General features: G+C 43.1%; 1 protein-coding gene and 1 long non-coding RNA gene across 2 annotated transcripts; both read right to left on the bottom strand.

The window, feature by feature from the left end:
* Nucleotides 1–1,071: 1,071 nt before the first annotated feature.
* LOC146577077 (uncharacterized) lies at nt 1,072–11,203 on the bottom strand. Its single transcript, XR_014891625.1, has 3 exons — nt 11,096–11,203; nt 5,280–5,385; nt 1,072–1,310 (listed from the first exon to the last, which is right to left on the bottom strand). It is a non-coding gene; the product is annotated as an uncharacterized LOC146577077 (long non-coding RNA).
* LOC146577078 (uncharacterized) lies at nt 8,548–10,707 on the bottom strand. The gene is made up of 2 exons (XM_085251866.1): nt 9,996–10,707; nt 8,548–9,102 (listed from the first exon to the last, which is right to left on the bottom strand). Exons 1-2 carry the CDS (start codon nt 10,283–10,285, stop codon nt 8,844–8,846), a joined length of 549 nt encoding a protein of 182 aa, XP_085107992.1. The 5' UTR covers nt 10,286–10,707; the 3' UTR covers nt 8,548–8,843.
* Nucleotides 11,204–16,270: the final 5,067 nt, after the last annotated feature.

The raw sequence follows: 16,270 nt of genomic DNA, 5'->3' as shown, positions 1-16,270 counted from the left end.
CACCACAGTGATGACAGGGTTGAGAACTGGATCCATCTGTGTCGCTCTGCTTCTAAACAAAGACACAAAGACAGTGTAAGTCAGTCCTTCAACATTTGTATCCTGAACGTCACCTGAAATAAAGAGCATCTCTGCAGACGTCCAACTACATTTGACTGTTTCAGTTAACACACTCAGTTTACTGGGCTGCAATAACTACAATACTACCACCATAATACTACAGTAATACTAAAATCATAACTGAAAGGAAAATCTGAATAATCACTCAGAGCTGCTTTTCCATGCAGTAGAATTGCTAACATGCTAACACAGTTTAATGAGCAGAGTTGTTCCAAACAGTCAGGCTAAAATGACAAGATAACAATATAAATACATACCTCACAGTAGCTGCACTTGTAGAGTCTCTTTCTGGTGTGGATCTGTTGGTGTTCTCTCAGGTGATGTGGAGATTTAAAAGTCTTCTCACACAGGTCACATTGATAAGGTCTCTCCTCAGTGTGGGTAAACATGTGTCGTTGTAAGTCTGCGTCTGTTGTAAACTCTTTGCCACACTGTTCACAGCAGTACACATCATGTCTGGTGTGAATGCGTAGGTGTGTATTTCGGTACCCTCTCTGGCTGAAAGTTTTTCCACAGATGTCACAGCTGTATGCCTTAATTCCAGAGTGGGTAACTAGATGCTTCTGTAAGTGGCTACTGTGAGTAAAAGCTCTGCCACACTGATCACAGCTGTACGCTTTAACTCCACTGTGGATGAGTTGGTGTGTTTTTAGGGAACCCTTCAAGGAAAAAGACTTTCCACACAAGTCACAGCTCAACGGTCTCTCTCCAGTGTGGATGACCTGATGCCGTTTTAGTGAAGCTTTCAGAGTAAAACCCTTCCCACACAAGTCACAGCTGTATGACTTAATTCCAGAGTGGGTAACTAGATGCCTCTGTAAGTGGCTACTTTGAGTAAAAGCTCTGCCACACTGATCACAGCTGTACGCTTTAACTCCACTGTGGATGAGTTGGTGTTGTTTTAGGTAACCCTTCAAGGAAAAAGACTTTCCACACAAGTCACAGCTCAACGGTCTCTCTCCAGTGTGGATGACCTGATGCTGTTTTAGTGAAGCCCTCACAGTAAAACCCTTCCCACACAAGTCACAGCTGAACGGTCTCTCTCCAGTGTGGATGACCTGATGCCGTTTTAGTGAAGCCCTCACAGTAAAACCCTTCCCACACTCGTCACAGGTGTGTTTTTTCTCTCCCTTTCTTCTGTGAGGTTTGTCGGCCTCCTGAGAGCGCTGACTTCTGGCTCCATGTTGGTCCTGCAGTGACAGAGATACAAACAGAGGCAGTGAGTGAAATGCAGTCGTGGAACAAACTCAACCTTCAAACTCCATTAACAATAGTTTTAAACCTGAAGGTGGAGCGTGGCACCAAACACCTTAAAGGTCTCTTATCCCCACCTGCTGGTAGTTCTAACACATTACATCCAACCTGCTGTTAAAGATAATTCATGACTGTTCAAACACTAAACTCATGCGCACACACACACACACACACACACACACACACACACACACACACACACACACACACACACACATTATTTTATAATTTAGATTATTTTGTTGTTTCCTATTACATATTTCTATAATTTGTATAGATTTATACATAATTATTCAGTGATAATAAATCCTATGTTTGTTTATTCTAAAGGAACCCCGTTAGCTTCCACAACAGATGTTGCTCGTCTTCCGTCAAATACTCACATAAAATATTACACAATAAAGTGGATTCAAGATATCCACATAATTTCACTCTTACATCCACAGTGAGGTTTCACAATTGTTCAAATATAAGCAATCAATAATAATAATAATAATATTTCTCTGTCAGCCTTCTCGGTTACGAATCGTCTTCTGCTCCTCTGTCATGCGGCGTCCCACAGGGCTCAATTTTAGGGCCACTGCTCTTTTCACTGTATCTATTGCCTCTGGGTTCTATCCTTAGAAGGCATGGGATCTCATTTCATTGTTATGCCGATGACTGCCAACTTTATTTGACACTAAAACACATGGATGGCATCTCCATAAAACCTCTCTTGACTTGTCTAGATGACATTAAAGCTTGGTTGGCTCTAAACTTTTTAAATTTTAATGAAAAGAAAACAGAGCTGTTGGTGTTTGGATCCAGTGGTCCCTGTGAGTCCTCCCCTGTTGTTTTAGGATCCCTGGAAGTCTATTTTAAATCTGTGGTTACTGACCTTGGTTTTAAGTTGGACAGTGATTTTAAATTGGACAACCAAATCAGAGCAGTGGTGAAGTCCGGTTTTTATCATTTAAGGCGACTGGCAAGAGTAAAATCTTTTCTTTCGAGGCAGCACCTTGAAACAGTGATCCATGCTTTTATTTCTTCCCGCCTGGACTGTAACTCACTTTATGTGGGGGTCAGTGAGTCGTTGCTCTCGCGTCTGCAGCTGGTTCAAAATGCGGCTGCACGACTCCTAACAGGAACTCAAAAAAGAGAGCATATAACCCCCGTGCTGGCCTCTCTGCACTGGCTGCCTGTGTCTTTTAGAGTTCATTTTAAAATTCTTATGTTTGTTTTTAAATGCCTTCACAGTCTTGCCCCGCCTTACCTCTCTGAGCTTCTTCATCTCCACACACCCTGTCGGTCTCTCAGGTCAGCTGACCAGCTGCTCCTGGAGGTACCGAGATCCAGGAGGAAGCTCAGAGGGGGCGGGGCCTTCTCTATTGTGGCTCCAAAGTTATGGAATCATTTGCCCATGCACGTTAGAGAGGCCCCTTCACTGTCCACTTTTAAATCACGTCTTAAAACCCACTTTTATTCCTTGGCTTTTAACCTCAGTGAGACTTAGTTTCTTTTTTAATTGAAGTAGTTATTTAATTAATGATTTCACTCTTCTTTTATTTGTGTTTTATTTATATCTCATTTAATTTTATTTTACAGTTCCAATGTACAGCACTTTGTGTCAGCTGTGGTTGTTTTAAAGTGCTTTATAAATAAAGTTCATAATGTTGATGATGAATATCAATAACATTGAGGCACATTACACAAATTTCAAAAACAAATCATGTCTTACAATATTTACAACAACTAAAAGCTCTGTAAATCGGCTTTTAAGTGTTCATTGAAGTTTTGAATAATTCTCTAATTTTTTAAGGCAACTTATTCCACTTAAAAGTTGCTCTAAATGTAACAGTTTTACAAAACGTTACTTTTAACTCGAGCATTTACTAAATTGCAGCTTGTTGAAAACTGTGTAATATGATGATGTATTTCATCTGGATACTGCAGCTGAGCAGAATAAATGTGGTGTGTTTAACAGAATTGCTTTCTTTAGAACTACAAGTAAGCCATAGAATATTTTAGCCTGTACAGGAAGCCAAGAAAGGTTATTATGCATTTTATCAATATTAGTATAGTATGAACATCTTCACACTAATCTGGACGCCTTATTCTGGACTAACTGAAGTCTGTTAAGATCTGTCTTATTAGCTGCTGACCAAATGATTGAACAATACTCCAGATGAGACATTACTAGTGCATTAATGACATCTTTCATAATGAAGAAGTGATACACAAAGAGCATTTCATAGCCATAGCTATGCCTTGTCGGCAGAGTTATGTGACATTAGTGATGTTTGTACTTTCAGCGTTAACTTGGTTTTAAAGCCTTTAAAATATATGCCGTTCAATAGTCGACCTTAATCTGACAGAGAATGTGATGATTTTGTGGATAATTAAAGTCAGTCATATATCCACAAACACAACAAGCTGAAAGTCAGTGATGCTGCTCGGTTTGCAGTCCTGAACATCACGGCACAAGCAGGATTCACTGCACTGTTAATGTTAGCTGTGTTACATTGCTGCCTCTGTTCGGTGGTGTCGAGCCAAACGCACTTTAACGTGTGTTTGAACGAGCTGACGGTTCACTCGTTAAGCTGAAAGAAAGATGCTTTAATCACAGCAGTCACACATGTGTCCACTGCACCATCTGGAACTCTTCTTGTTTACACTCGTAATAACACAAACACTAAATCCTGCTTCTCTGGTGCTGTTGTGTAGCAGTGTGTACACCTGAGACTGTCACCTGTCTGTCTGTCCTGCACTCTCTCTCTGTTTCTTTCTCTCTGATTGTGGAATAAAAGTATGAACATGTGTTTATAAGTTACACTTGTGTTTGAATCCTGCAGCTTATCACACATTTGATTTCCATGTGTGACGACTGCAAGTGTCCAGAGTGAGGACAGACTGAGGGAGCCACTGCTGCACATCATCTGTGAGGCTTTGCACCCCTGATGATCCACCAGGACAAACTCAGCAGTGTGTGAGGAAGAGGAGGAGGAAGAGCCAGCAGCACAGAAATGAAGCCCAACAATCATGTTTCACAGTCCTGTGGTCTCAGCCTCAGATACTCATCAAATCACACAGAGCTCATGTAGAAACAAATGAACTAAATATGTTCTCCTTCATTTCTGTCAAACAAAGCTGTATGAAACGTTTCCAGCTGTTAGTATCATGGTTGCTAGGCAACCTGGGCAGCGCGACGGAGGCTAGACGTCCCATTTCACGAGCCTACGAGCCTCGCACTTCGGCCTTAGCGGTCTTTGAGTACGCGGCCCTTGAGGACTTTAAAGCTGCAGAACCTGAATCGGGATACAGCCATGATGATCTCCAGCCTCGTGCTCGCCAACATTCTCACCTGAGTTAAGAAGACGATCACTGAAATGGTCTCAGCAGGTCCTTTGATGACAGCAATGAAATGCAGTGGTAAGGCTTTTTGGGGATTAAGTTCGTTTTCATGGCAAAGAAGGACGATGCAGTTCATCTGATCACTCCTCATAACATTCTGGAGTGCAGGCAAAATGCTATTATAAAAACTTAAGCAGCAACTTCTCCAGGTTCCAATATTTATGCAATTCTCAAACCTTTTGGCCACGACTGTATAACCTCTTCTGAAGTTTAGTGGATATTATACATGGTTATGCTCAGGATGTGTCGGCCAGTTTCCACTGGAAACGCCTTTTGGTTAAACTGTCAGCGAGGAATTTGCATTTGCACTGTTACATTTTTATATAACTTTAATGCACATAAACAACAGCTGCTTGTTTCAGTGAAAATACATTGATGGGTTTTTAATAAAGTTGTGCAGCTGTAAAGTATTTTGTCTGGTGTCAATTCTATCGTCAGCTACATCGTTATGGCAAATGTTCAGATGTATATGGTGATAAATATCTTTGGTCATATGGTCCTGCTCTGTCTGTCACCTTCTGTGTTGAGCTCATTGTTTCCTCTGTAGTGGCTGAGCTGAGTCCAAGTAGCTGAAAATGTTCCTCTGCTGCTCCGTCAGACTCTCCTCCTCCTGCTGATCAGCTGGGACACAAAACAGATCTTTGTTAGGCTCCACACTGCACTGAAGAGTCAAAGTGTCTCATATGTTCATCTGACAAGTAAAAGAACACATTTTTGTTTCCCGAGGTGGGCAACTTGTTGGAAACAAACACAACAGGTTTGAGCACTGATACCTGCCATTGCTGGCATTGAAAGATGCAACGCCAGCAATGTGGATTGTCAAGACTCAAACCAATCATCAAGCAAAGACAACAGGGATCAAATGTACCGCATTTTGATCTGGGACGTACTCTGCATGAAAACAAGCGCCCACTCTTCCTGCTCAACAAATGACAAGGGCGGAGCCTTATACCACGTGATACAGAAGCTGTGCCGTGTGATGCTAAAATTAGCAGGGAAACAACAACGGAGAGCACGTCAGGGATGACGAGAAAGTGACAGGAGAAAATCCGTCCCGGTCAACCACCCAAACATCAATAACGGGAACCTTATACAGCGCTTCCCTATACACGTCGAACTCCCGCAGGCACAAAGACATTACGGAGGCTATCACTTATCACCTGACCAAAGATATGGCTCCATCAACACTGTGCAAAACGAGGGATTTAGGAAAACGATCAACACCCTAGACAAACGCTACACAGTGCCGTCCCGCAACTATTTTTCTATTGTTGCACTACCTGCTCTGTACACGCAGCGTCGAGCAACGGTGGAGACGGAATTTCAAGCAGGACAACATTTTGCTGCAACAACAAAACGTGAGACATTTGTTGTTTTATGTTTATTTATTGTTATGAGAGAATCATGATCTCAATTCTAAGCCAAAAAATCGTGATTCTCATTTTATGCAAAATCGTGCAGCCCTAACATTAACACAAAACTATTGTTTCACCAGAGAAACACACATGAAGAGAGAGAGAGAGACAATAACAGCTACCAAACAGTCGTCATAATTCGTCACACAATGAGAAAAGGACAAATCAACAAGTAACAATGACTAATTAATATTAAAATCTGTAACATAATGTATTGTTTGGAGTTTAGTCTGATTGGTTCAGGATGAGCTGCCATTATCCAATCACACGTCTGCTTACCTGCATCTTTTCTCTTTTTTCTAACCTGAGCACCTGATGGCTTTGAACTTTTGTTGTCCATCTTCCATTGGTTTGAATTTTGCGCTCCAGTACAAACACAAATCCCCCAACCCGAGGATCAGCACAATTAACCTAACAGACCTACACCTTAGTTCACAGATTCACTTTGTCTAAGGTTGATTTCTGGGATTTCACACAACCCAGGATTCAGATCGTGAATCCATGATGGGCTTGGATTTACATCATTATAAATGAAATGTGCTCTACTTGGAAGCAGCCGGCCCCGCCCCTTTTGACGGGTTGTGTGAGACTTTAAATCTTTGAACTGTAAATTATAAATATAAATTGTTATTGATCCTTTACCCCGAGTCCTAAAGTGTAGATTTATTTTCTTACGGTGTGTTCACACCGAACGCGATGGACGCGAATAGAGCGTCAGGTTTACATGTAAAGTCAATGGAAAGGCGCGATGACGCGCGATTGCGGGTCCCGCGAAAATTCGGAAGCAGATTTGCGTCGCGAAAACGCCAAAACGCGTGAAACGCGCGTCAGTGTAGCGCGTCTGGCGCGTTTGACGCGCGAATAAAACCACGCGCGTGAGTTTTTGTGTTGCATTTTGTGCATACGCGTTTCGCGTCTACCGCTCGAGTTGGAAAAAGCTGAACTCCAGCGTCAAATCGCGCCGCGACAACCAATCAGGAGCCTGGTGACGTGGCTGTGACCTAGGTCAAAGGGGCAGATCCAGCCAAATCCCTTCATACTTCAATGGAGGGAAGGCTAATCAACGCGTAGCAAACAACTCGGAGCTGTACAACACCAGCTGCTTTCTGTACCGAGACAGGAATAAAAAGGACCGAGCTTGGAGGAAGATATGTGAAGAGATCGGGCAACCTGGTAAGTTCATTCATTTCTCTTTTGAAAGTTTTCACTGACCCGGGGAAGCCGCACAAAAGCTAGCAAGCCACTGCTATTTTCCCACTGACGTACAAATACCGTTCTGCTTTTATGCATGTTGTCATATAGGAATATATTTTTTTTATTAATAAACAGCACACAGTGGTCCCGCTCATCCGTCACTGCTTCGCTTTTTCGCTGATTTTTTTATTGCACCGTACAGCATTGCATTCTGCAGCCTGATTGACAAATCTGCTCCGTGTCGTGTCTCCTGCGCTTGCCAAATTTATCATGTTTGGTTTTGATAACCATCACGTTCAATAGAAAAAACAGCACAAAAACACCCATAACTATGACCCTCATTCGGAAATAAACACCTGCACCGCGAGGGAAAAAGGTGCACGAAAGTGGCGGGCAGATGAAGACAAACCGCGGCATAATAATACTTTTACGTTTTGCAATCTACAAAGGTTTGCACTTTGAGAATCAATTGTGAGAACTGTGACCAATGTTCATGTGTGTGTGTGGAAAAAAGTGTATAAAGTGCGTGGCCAGGGGCTAGTTATTCTGAGAACCCCTGCTGCAATAAATGAGGGACCACTGTCTACTCTACGATTATTATATTCAACCTGTTAACATTTAATACTGTATTGATAGAACCAACTGATTCTGCAGCAGAGCATCCCCAGTCCCTGAGCTCCTGCTGCTGTACCCACAGATATGTACAGCAAGCACTGATACCTTTTTAGTCGGTGGGATTGCCTGTGATCACCTTTACTAAATATCTAAAACCAATCTGATTATATCCTGTTTTTGTTTTTTTCAATGTTGAAATTAAAATCTAGTAGCAGCCTTCTCATTTCTTTGTGTTTTGTGCTGTTTTACAGGCCCACAGGGGAGGACAGCTCCGAGGCAGATGAGGGACGGGTCCCAGGACGGTCCATCGGCGGTGGAGCTGGCCATCCTGGTATCCCTGAAGAGTTCACACCAGTCTCCAATGGAGCATTTCCTCCTCAGCCTTGTTCCTGCTCTGGAGAGCAGCTGGTCCTTTTTATTCCTGTCTCTCTGTAAATTCTTATATTTTATATATTTATGTTTAATGTTTTTCTGTTTGAGACTTTTAATATTATTTCAAATAAATGTTTATAATGACTAATGTCTCAGTTCTACTACACAGCAAATGTTGGCACACAACTTGACACATGTAGAATTTATTTCATATTATACTAATGACAAAATATACTAATACAGTGGGATGCAAAAGTTTGGGCAACCTTGTTAATAGACATTATTTTCCTGTATAAATCGTTGGTTGTTACAATAAAAAATGTCAGTTAAATATCATACAGGAGACACACACAGTGATATTTGAGAAGTGAAAAGAAGTTTACTGGATTTACAGAAAGTGTGCAATAATTGTTTAAACAAAATCAAGCAGGTGCATCAATTTGGGCACCACAAAAAAGAAATGAAATGAATATTTAGTGTATATCAATGTGTGTGTCTCCTATATGATATATGGGGTGCCTTTGTCTGGACGTGCTTCCCATCCAGAGCTGCACAGCACAGAGGGAAGTTCCAGCGCTCCTGGAATCCCTCTGTGATGGAGCGCCAGTCTCCAGGTGAAGGCACAGCCATGAAGTCGTCCACTAGACAGTCCCAGATGGACGTCGCTGCCTGGGGGGTGATCTGACACACCGACTCTGTAACTGAACGCTTGGTGCTGAAGGAGTCCGCGGTGACAAGGAACCTGGACAAAATTGTTCAAAATCAGTATTATGTGTGCTGCAGTTACAAAATACATTATTCAAATTCCAAAATACTTTTGTGATGTCAGATTTAAATCACAAAACTTAAATCTTACATAAAACATTTTGTAATTATAAGGATAATTACAAAATGTATATTAGATAATATCTAAAACAGTTGTATTTTGTTTTAACTTTAACATATCATAATTTGATTGGTAGCAACTTTCACAACTACAGTGAGCCAATCACTCATAATTCCTAAACATGTCAATCAGGTAGGAATGAAGTAAGACATTAATAGAAATAAAGAGTTGTATGTTGACATGTAGCCCTTTCCTTGCTTAAATCATTAATATTTTTGAAAACTTAATCTGTGATAAGACATAGCTTATCAAGATAGAACCATGTAACTAAAGATGAACCAAACTGTTCACAGTTTTATCTAACTCTGTTTTAATAAAGGCTGGTGACCCCTGCTATAGAGTCTGACAGCTGCAGAGATTATATACAAACATTCAACTATCCCAGAATTAAACCAGGTCTAAATATAAAGGAGTGAGTATCACTACAAGGTTAACTCAGTGGTCCTAATGCTACAGTTTGATATCAGCAAACACCGAGCGCATACATTGATGTGACACCACAGCCATGCTATCATCGCAAACACTGATAACAGCATAAATCGAATTAAATCGGGACTTGATGAGACCTTCTGAGTATCACTAGAAATATTATAAACAGTCGTCTCTGTACCACAGTTTGCTTTCAGTAAACACCGACAGCATTCACTGTTAGCATAGCACATCCATGTTAGCAGTGTATAAATGGATGGTTTAGCATATATTAGCACAGGTATCATTAAAGAACTACCGTATTAAATACTTTTACTAACCTCAGGCAGACGGACAGGCGCTCTGCAGGTGGGATTGAGCGCCTGTAGTTGGTGTCTAGGCGGGCGATTCTGGGACCGACGAGGGAAAGCAGGTCCTCAAACTGGCCGACGGTGATAGCGCTGGAATCGGCCGTCATCCAGGCGCAGCTCCTGGAGCAAATGGTGAAACTCACCAAACTGCTCACGCCTCTGGAGGACCTGATGGACCCAGGTACGGCGAGGACGTCTGCTCTCCACAGTACATAGAGAAGGGAGAGTCTCTCTTCAAGCGCTAGCTCGACAGCTGCCATCTTGCAAAGATGTCTGGCACAACTTCCTCCCACATTCCTCCCACATTTCCGGTTGACGATGGATTTTTCTTGGACACGCGTTGAGACGCGAATGTGCACACGTCAAATTAGGGGCGTTTGGGGCGTTTTAGTCGCATCCATCGCGTTCGGTGTGAACACACCGTTACTCTTCTTATATTTATTGTTTGTTTACTTGCACCGCTGTAACTGCAGCCTCGTCGTCTCGTCTCTCTATATGCTGGACTGTCTGTAGCGGAGATGACAATAAAGTTTACTTTGACTTCAGCAGCGCGCAGGTGCACCGAGGGCTCTCGCGCTCACTTTATAGAATTTAGAAAAAACATCGGTGCAGATTATAAGTCTGTATCATAATATCTGTTTGTTGTGTTGTTTTTATTTTGTTTTGCGAGTTGGTTATTAGATGCCGCTCCAGCCAGCCAGAGACTCCCCGTCGCCCCGCCCTCTCCTCCCTGTGCCGCCAGCAGCAGGCGCACCTCGCAAACGGAGGGCGCCCTTACTCCCAGCAAATGGCTGATAGAAAACCGATCGGTGCCTACGAATTTCCCAATATGCGCTGGCATGACGTCGGGGAAGCATGGGTACGACCGATTATTTTATTTTTTTCTTGCCAATGCCCGTGATGCCCCCCCACCACGATGCATTCTATTGGTTTGCACACTTACACACACCCAGCTGTGGTTTCCTGTTTTGCTGGACTCTGGAGAGCCCCGCCTTTAACGCTCTTCTCTCACAGAGAGCAACAGAAAACTTGGAAAAACTCCAGATTGACTGAACTCAGTTCAAAGTTACCTTGACACCTTTAGATGTGAGACGTAGTGATGGTCCGCTTGAAGCTGACGCTCCGGTGCGTGTGTCAGAAAGATCAACGCGCTGCTTCAGAAGCACCGTGTCGAGGCTTGATTCGTTTGGCCAGAGTCACGTGATCAGTGACGTCTGAAGCTTCGTTTAGAACGTACCTTTTTTTAAATCGAACTTTATTGAAACACAATGAGTATACAACATACAAACAGATGAAGTTTACAAAAGAACAGAACATGAACATACAGAACCAGGAGTAAAAAAATTATGATATGAGTAGGCGAAAAAAATCAACATATTGTAACGTGCAGTGGAGATGAAGCCAGCCGCGGAGGTGTGGAGGTGGATAGCGAATGAGCAACAGCTTCTGACTTTCCAAAAAGTACTCATTTATTTACAATATCAAAAATAAAAGTGCTACCTCTACCACACATTACTAAAGAGCACACTAGTCCGCGTACACACGGGAGCATCCATTACAGGAGGAGTGCGAAGAAGAACAAAAAGGGGGTGACACCAGTCGTGAGACAAGAGGCGCCGCCATGTGGTGATACACTGCATTACAATAGCAACTGTTATATAGTCCCCCCCTGGTGAGAAAAAGGCTGTCCTCAGCCGTACACAGCTGAAAAAGCACACACCACACCAAACAGTACCCTATACATAGAGGTTACAGCTAAGATTGGTGCACACACACAGGGCAAAAGACCATTTAAAAATGAAATTGGTGAAAATAAGACGAATATGTACAGTTTTTTTCACTTTTTTCTTTTGTTCTCTTTTTTTTCTAAGTAAATGCCAAGAATGAACCAAACAGAAACATCTACATATCATGACTCAAAGTAGCAATGCAACAAGACAGCATCAAACAGGTTTAACCAAAACATTTCACTTCAGATCAAGCCTGGTTGTGTGAAAATCATTAGTCCATCTTTTGTTGCTCCAGCCAGACGTAACTCTGGGGCAACGTCTGGGCCTGAGATTGTAATGTCCACCAGCAGCTGGGTGCTGGACAGATCTGGGTGAAACACTCTCTGGAACAGCGCCCACACCAGAAGAAGAGTCAATGTCCGGTAAATCAAAGGGGAATGGCTCAGAGTCAATGTCAGTGTCTGCAGGGGGGCCAGGGTGGGCCTGAGAGTCAGAGTTCAGACCCTCTGTGGTCTCTCTCTCAGCAGGCAATGAAACAGAATGTTCTTTGGAAGTGAGAGAGTCCCAGGTATGGAACGGTTGCATGTTCACAACATGATAAACACCTGCATCCACACCGGAGTCCACCCAAGTGAGCCTGTAATTAACATCACTGAGTCTCTGAGATACACACGAGAGTCCCAGGTATGGAACGGTTGCATGTTCACAACATGATAAACACCTGCATCCACACCGGAGTCCACCCAAGTGAGCCTGTAATTAACATCACTGAGTCTCTGAGATACACACAATGGTCCCTGAAACAGTGGTGCAAGTTTAGCAGTAAAGTTAGACTGAGCGTCTTAACTCTCACAAGGTCACCAACACGAAACGTGGCATGTCGATGTCTCAAGTCATAGTAATGTTTTTGTCTGTCATGGCTATAGTCCAAAGCTGCTTTGGCGTGGTCGTGAGCTTCCTGCAGGGAGGCTCTCAGAGTCTCAGGGTAAGGCACACCCGGTTCATCAACACCTGCTGTAGAAGGCTGAGTGATAAGGTCAAGCGGGGTGTCTAACTCACGACCATAAAGCATCATGGCAGGAGTCATACCTGTACTGTCATGGGGGGCGGTGCGCAGAGCAAAGCAAATCTGAGGGAGAAACTTGTCCCATGATGTGTGCTTATCACCTACATAAGCGCGGATTGCAGTTTTCAGAGTCCGGTTGACGCGTTCAGTAGCATTTGTCTGAGGGTGATATGCCGTAGTGAGTCTGTGCACCGAGCCTAAGGCAGAAACAACATGTTCAAAAAGCTCACTCACAAAAGGAGACCCTCTGTCAGAAATGAGGTAAGTGGGTGTACCATGCCTAGCAAAAATGTCAGTGACGAATTTACCAGCTGCTACCTGAGATGTAGCTTCTTTGACAGCACTGGCTTCAACCCATTTAGTCAAATAGTCAACAAACACAATCAAATAAGCATTACCAGTGGGGGTGCGGGGAAGTGGCCCAACAAAATCCACACCCACATACTCCCAGGGTTTCTGGGGGACAATGGGAACCAAAAGACCGGCTGCTTTTTTCTGACTTGGCTTGGTGAGTTGGCACACTGAGCATGAAATCACATAGCGTTTCACATCAGCTGCCATTTTGGGCCAGAAAAACCTAAAACGCAGTCTCGCCAATGTCTTAGAAACACCCAAGTGACCTGCTGTGGGGTGGTCATGGTAATAGTCCAGCAAGGTGCCTCTCATGGAAGTAGGGGCAAACAGTTTCAGCTCTTTCAAAGAGTGCAAAGCACATGTGGACTTGGGTTCTCTGTGATACAAAAGAGTCATACACAACATACTGTAACAAGGTGGCGTTGTCCGAGCTGTTCAGAGAGTCTGCTTCAATGTCTCTGAGGAGTGGACCTGTGACATGATCGTCTAACTGCAGCTGTCTGAATTGTGAACGGTCAGCCAGAATGACGGGGGGCAGAGTACGAATGTCCAGGCTGCCCATAACAGCATGATCTGGTAAAAGATCAGTCGGCCTGTCACAGGTCAGAGGCAAAGGGTTGCGTGACAGTGCGTCGGGAACTTTGTTCTGTGCACCAGGTTTGTGCACTATTGTGAAATCAAAGTCCTGCAAACGAAGTGACCAGCGGGCGAGTCGGCCCGTTGGGTTTTGACGAGACATGAGCCACCTGAGACTGTTGTGGTCAGTGAAGATAGTAACATGAACACCTTCAACATATGGGCGGAAGTGTTCCAGAGCCCATATCACAGCGAGGCACTCCTTCTCTGAAGTGCAGTAGGGGAGTTCAGCTTTGTGAAGGGAGCGACTAGCAAAAGCCACAACGTACTCACGACCCTTGTCATCCTTTTTCATCAACACTGCCCCAAGACCAATGTCACATGCATCGGACTCAGGACTTCTCATGTGATCAGTGTCACATATAAGTGAATTTCTCCCAAGCCCATTATAATCATGGAGAAAAACACTTTGCCACTGTTTCCAGTAAGAATATTTTATAGCGCTTTAAAGTTCAACCTCTCAGGTCTGGATTAAAGAGCTGATTTGTTAAATCGGGAACTCACAAAATACCAAAATATCACCACCGGTGGATCACACCTCTCAGATGTTCTTATCTCAGTGCACTGTAACAAAAGCACAAACAAACGCAACCAATAAAATACTAATAAAGTAACAAATACTGGGGCCCATTGCAAACATGTCCAAGCATAAAACCATCTTTCTCTCTCTTAGAGAAAGAAAACAATCCAAACCTCACTGATAAAATCAACCTAGTGTCAAGCAAAACCCAAAAATCAACCAAAACTTCACCAGAAAGTTTTCCTCCCTCCCGGGACAATATTGTGCAGGAATACAGGCACCGTAACTCCTTTTGCACTGACAAAAACATGTTGGATTGACTTGATTCAATAGTGGACACTGGTTGCACACAAAGGTTTTGCTTTGGCAGAAACTTAAACAACTGAGTTAAATCAACACAACCTTTTCATATTCAGTAAAGCTGCATGTTGTGTTCATAAAACACGATTGAAACATGTTCAGATGGAGTAAGTTGAGCTCCTGGAACATTTTAATCCTTCAATTGAAATTGAATGGGTCTACAACAACTACCATCCTCCTATCTCTATCCTGGTTGCAGCAGGGCTGGGAAATAACCCTGAAGTGATAGGTTACCAGGCAGGGTACACCCTGGACAGCTCACCAGTCTATCAGATAGAAACACACAGCCGTTTACATTCATGGATAATTTAGCCCAGGACCTTCTTACTGTGGAGCAACAGCACTAACCAGCATGCCAACAATGGAGGAAATACAGGAAAGCTATGATTTCCTGTATTTGAGGCAGAATTCTTTTGTTCTTGCCCTTGACAGGTTAATCCACAATAAATAGCAACAGCATGCATGTGGTGTGTGTGTCGTTGTCTGCCTCTTATAACTCCAGTGATTTTCCTGTAGTTTGAAATCTTATGCGGTGTTGACACAATAATTTGTTGTAAACCAGGAAATTCCCAACTGTGGTAGAAAGCACAGCTTAGCCTCAGCAAATGTTCAAAGAAAAGTCGTCACTTCCTGATTTCTGCTTCACTGATAAATATTGTCACACTGGGGTTTTTGCAAATGATATCAGTGAGCACTGTGTTGCAGCTGGAGTCAGACAACTGAAGCTCCCACAATCAAGACCACAAACAGCTTTCAAAGGAGATTTGAAGCTTTTCTGGCAGCAAGCTTCATGATTTATGGGACTGGAACTGGAACAGAAACTACCTGATCACCAATGGTGAGCTGGCATGGAATTATTTTTATGACATTTTATCAAAGTTATAAATAAGCGTGCCCATTAACACATAGTGAGTGAGCATGTTGTCTTCCCACGCAGTGAACAGCGGATGCTAATGTTTCTGTCACTTTTTACAGAGTCAAACTCAAAGTAAGGTCAGTGCTTCCACGCTTTAAACGCTGCACGCTCACACTCTCTCCACACTCGATAGATTATCCATTGTTCATCTGCACACAGCTGCGGTTTTAGTAACGCAGTAACGCAGCGTGCTTACGGGAAAGTAACAGTAATCTAATTACCTTTTTTGCAATAGTAATCCCTCACTTTACGCGTTTCTTGAAAAAAGTAATCGGATTACTGCCCATCTCTGGTTGGAGCTGTGCACTTGTGGGTTCCACCTTGTGTACACGTTTATCTTTGCTGTGTGTACTTGTACCTCTGAGTGGAAGCTGAACTCTTGAGTTCGAGTATCGAAGCATCAGCTGTGACGTTAAAGTCCAAACAGCTCGTTCATTTGACGTGCAAATGAACGAAGGTAACGCCGTTTTCATGTGGATGTGTCACTGAGACACTTTCCACATCCACAGCTCACAAAATGGGAAAACTATAGAAGTATAACAATGAAGAAGTTACTATGTTACGGGTCCCAAGGATGAAGACCTCGATGACAAATATGTTACCTGTAAAAGCAGGTGAAGAGCAGAGTAAGGAAGACACGATGCGTCTCTGCTTTCCTCCAGA

The sequence above is a fragment of the Mchenga conophoros genome, linkage group LG3 (genome assembly GCF_057382185.1).
Source record: "Mchenga conophoros isolate Kocher_MC1m ecotype Shallow Benthic linkage group LG3, M_conophoros_male_GT1.1, whole genome shotgun sequence".
Lineage (NCBI taxonomy): Eukaryota > Metazoa > Chordata > Actinopteri > Cichliformes > Cichlidae > Mchenga > Mchenga conophoros.
Note: the sequence above shows the minus strand (reverse complement) of the source record. Positions and strands in the feature narration are given on the sequence as shown.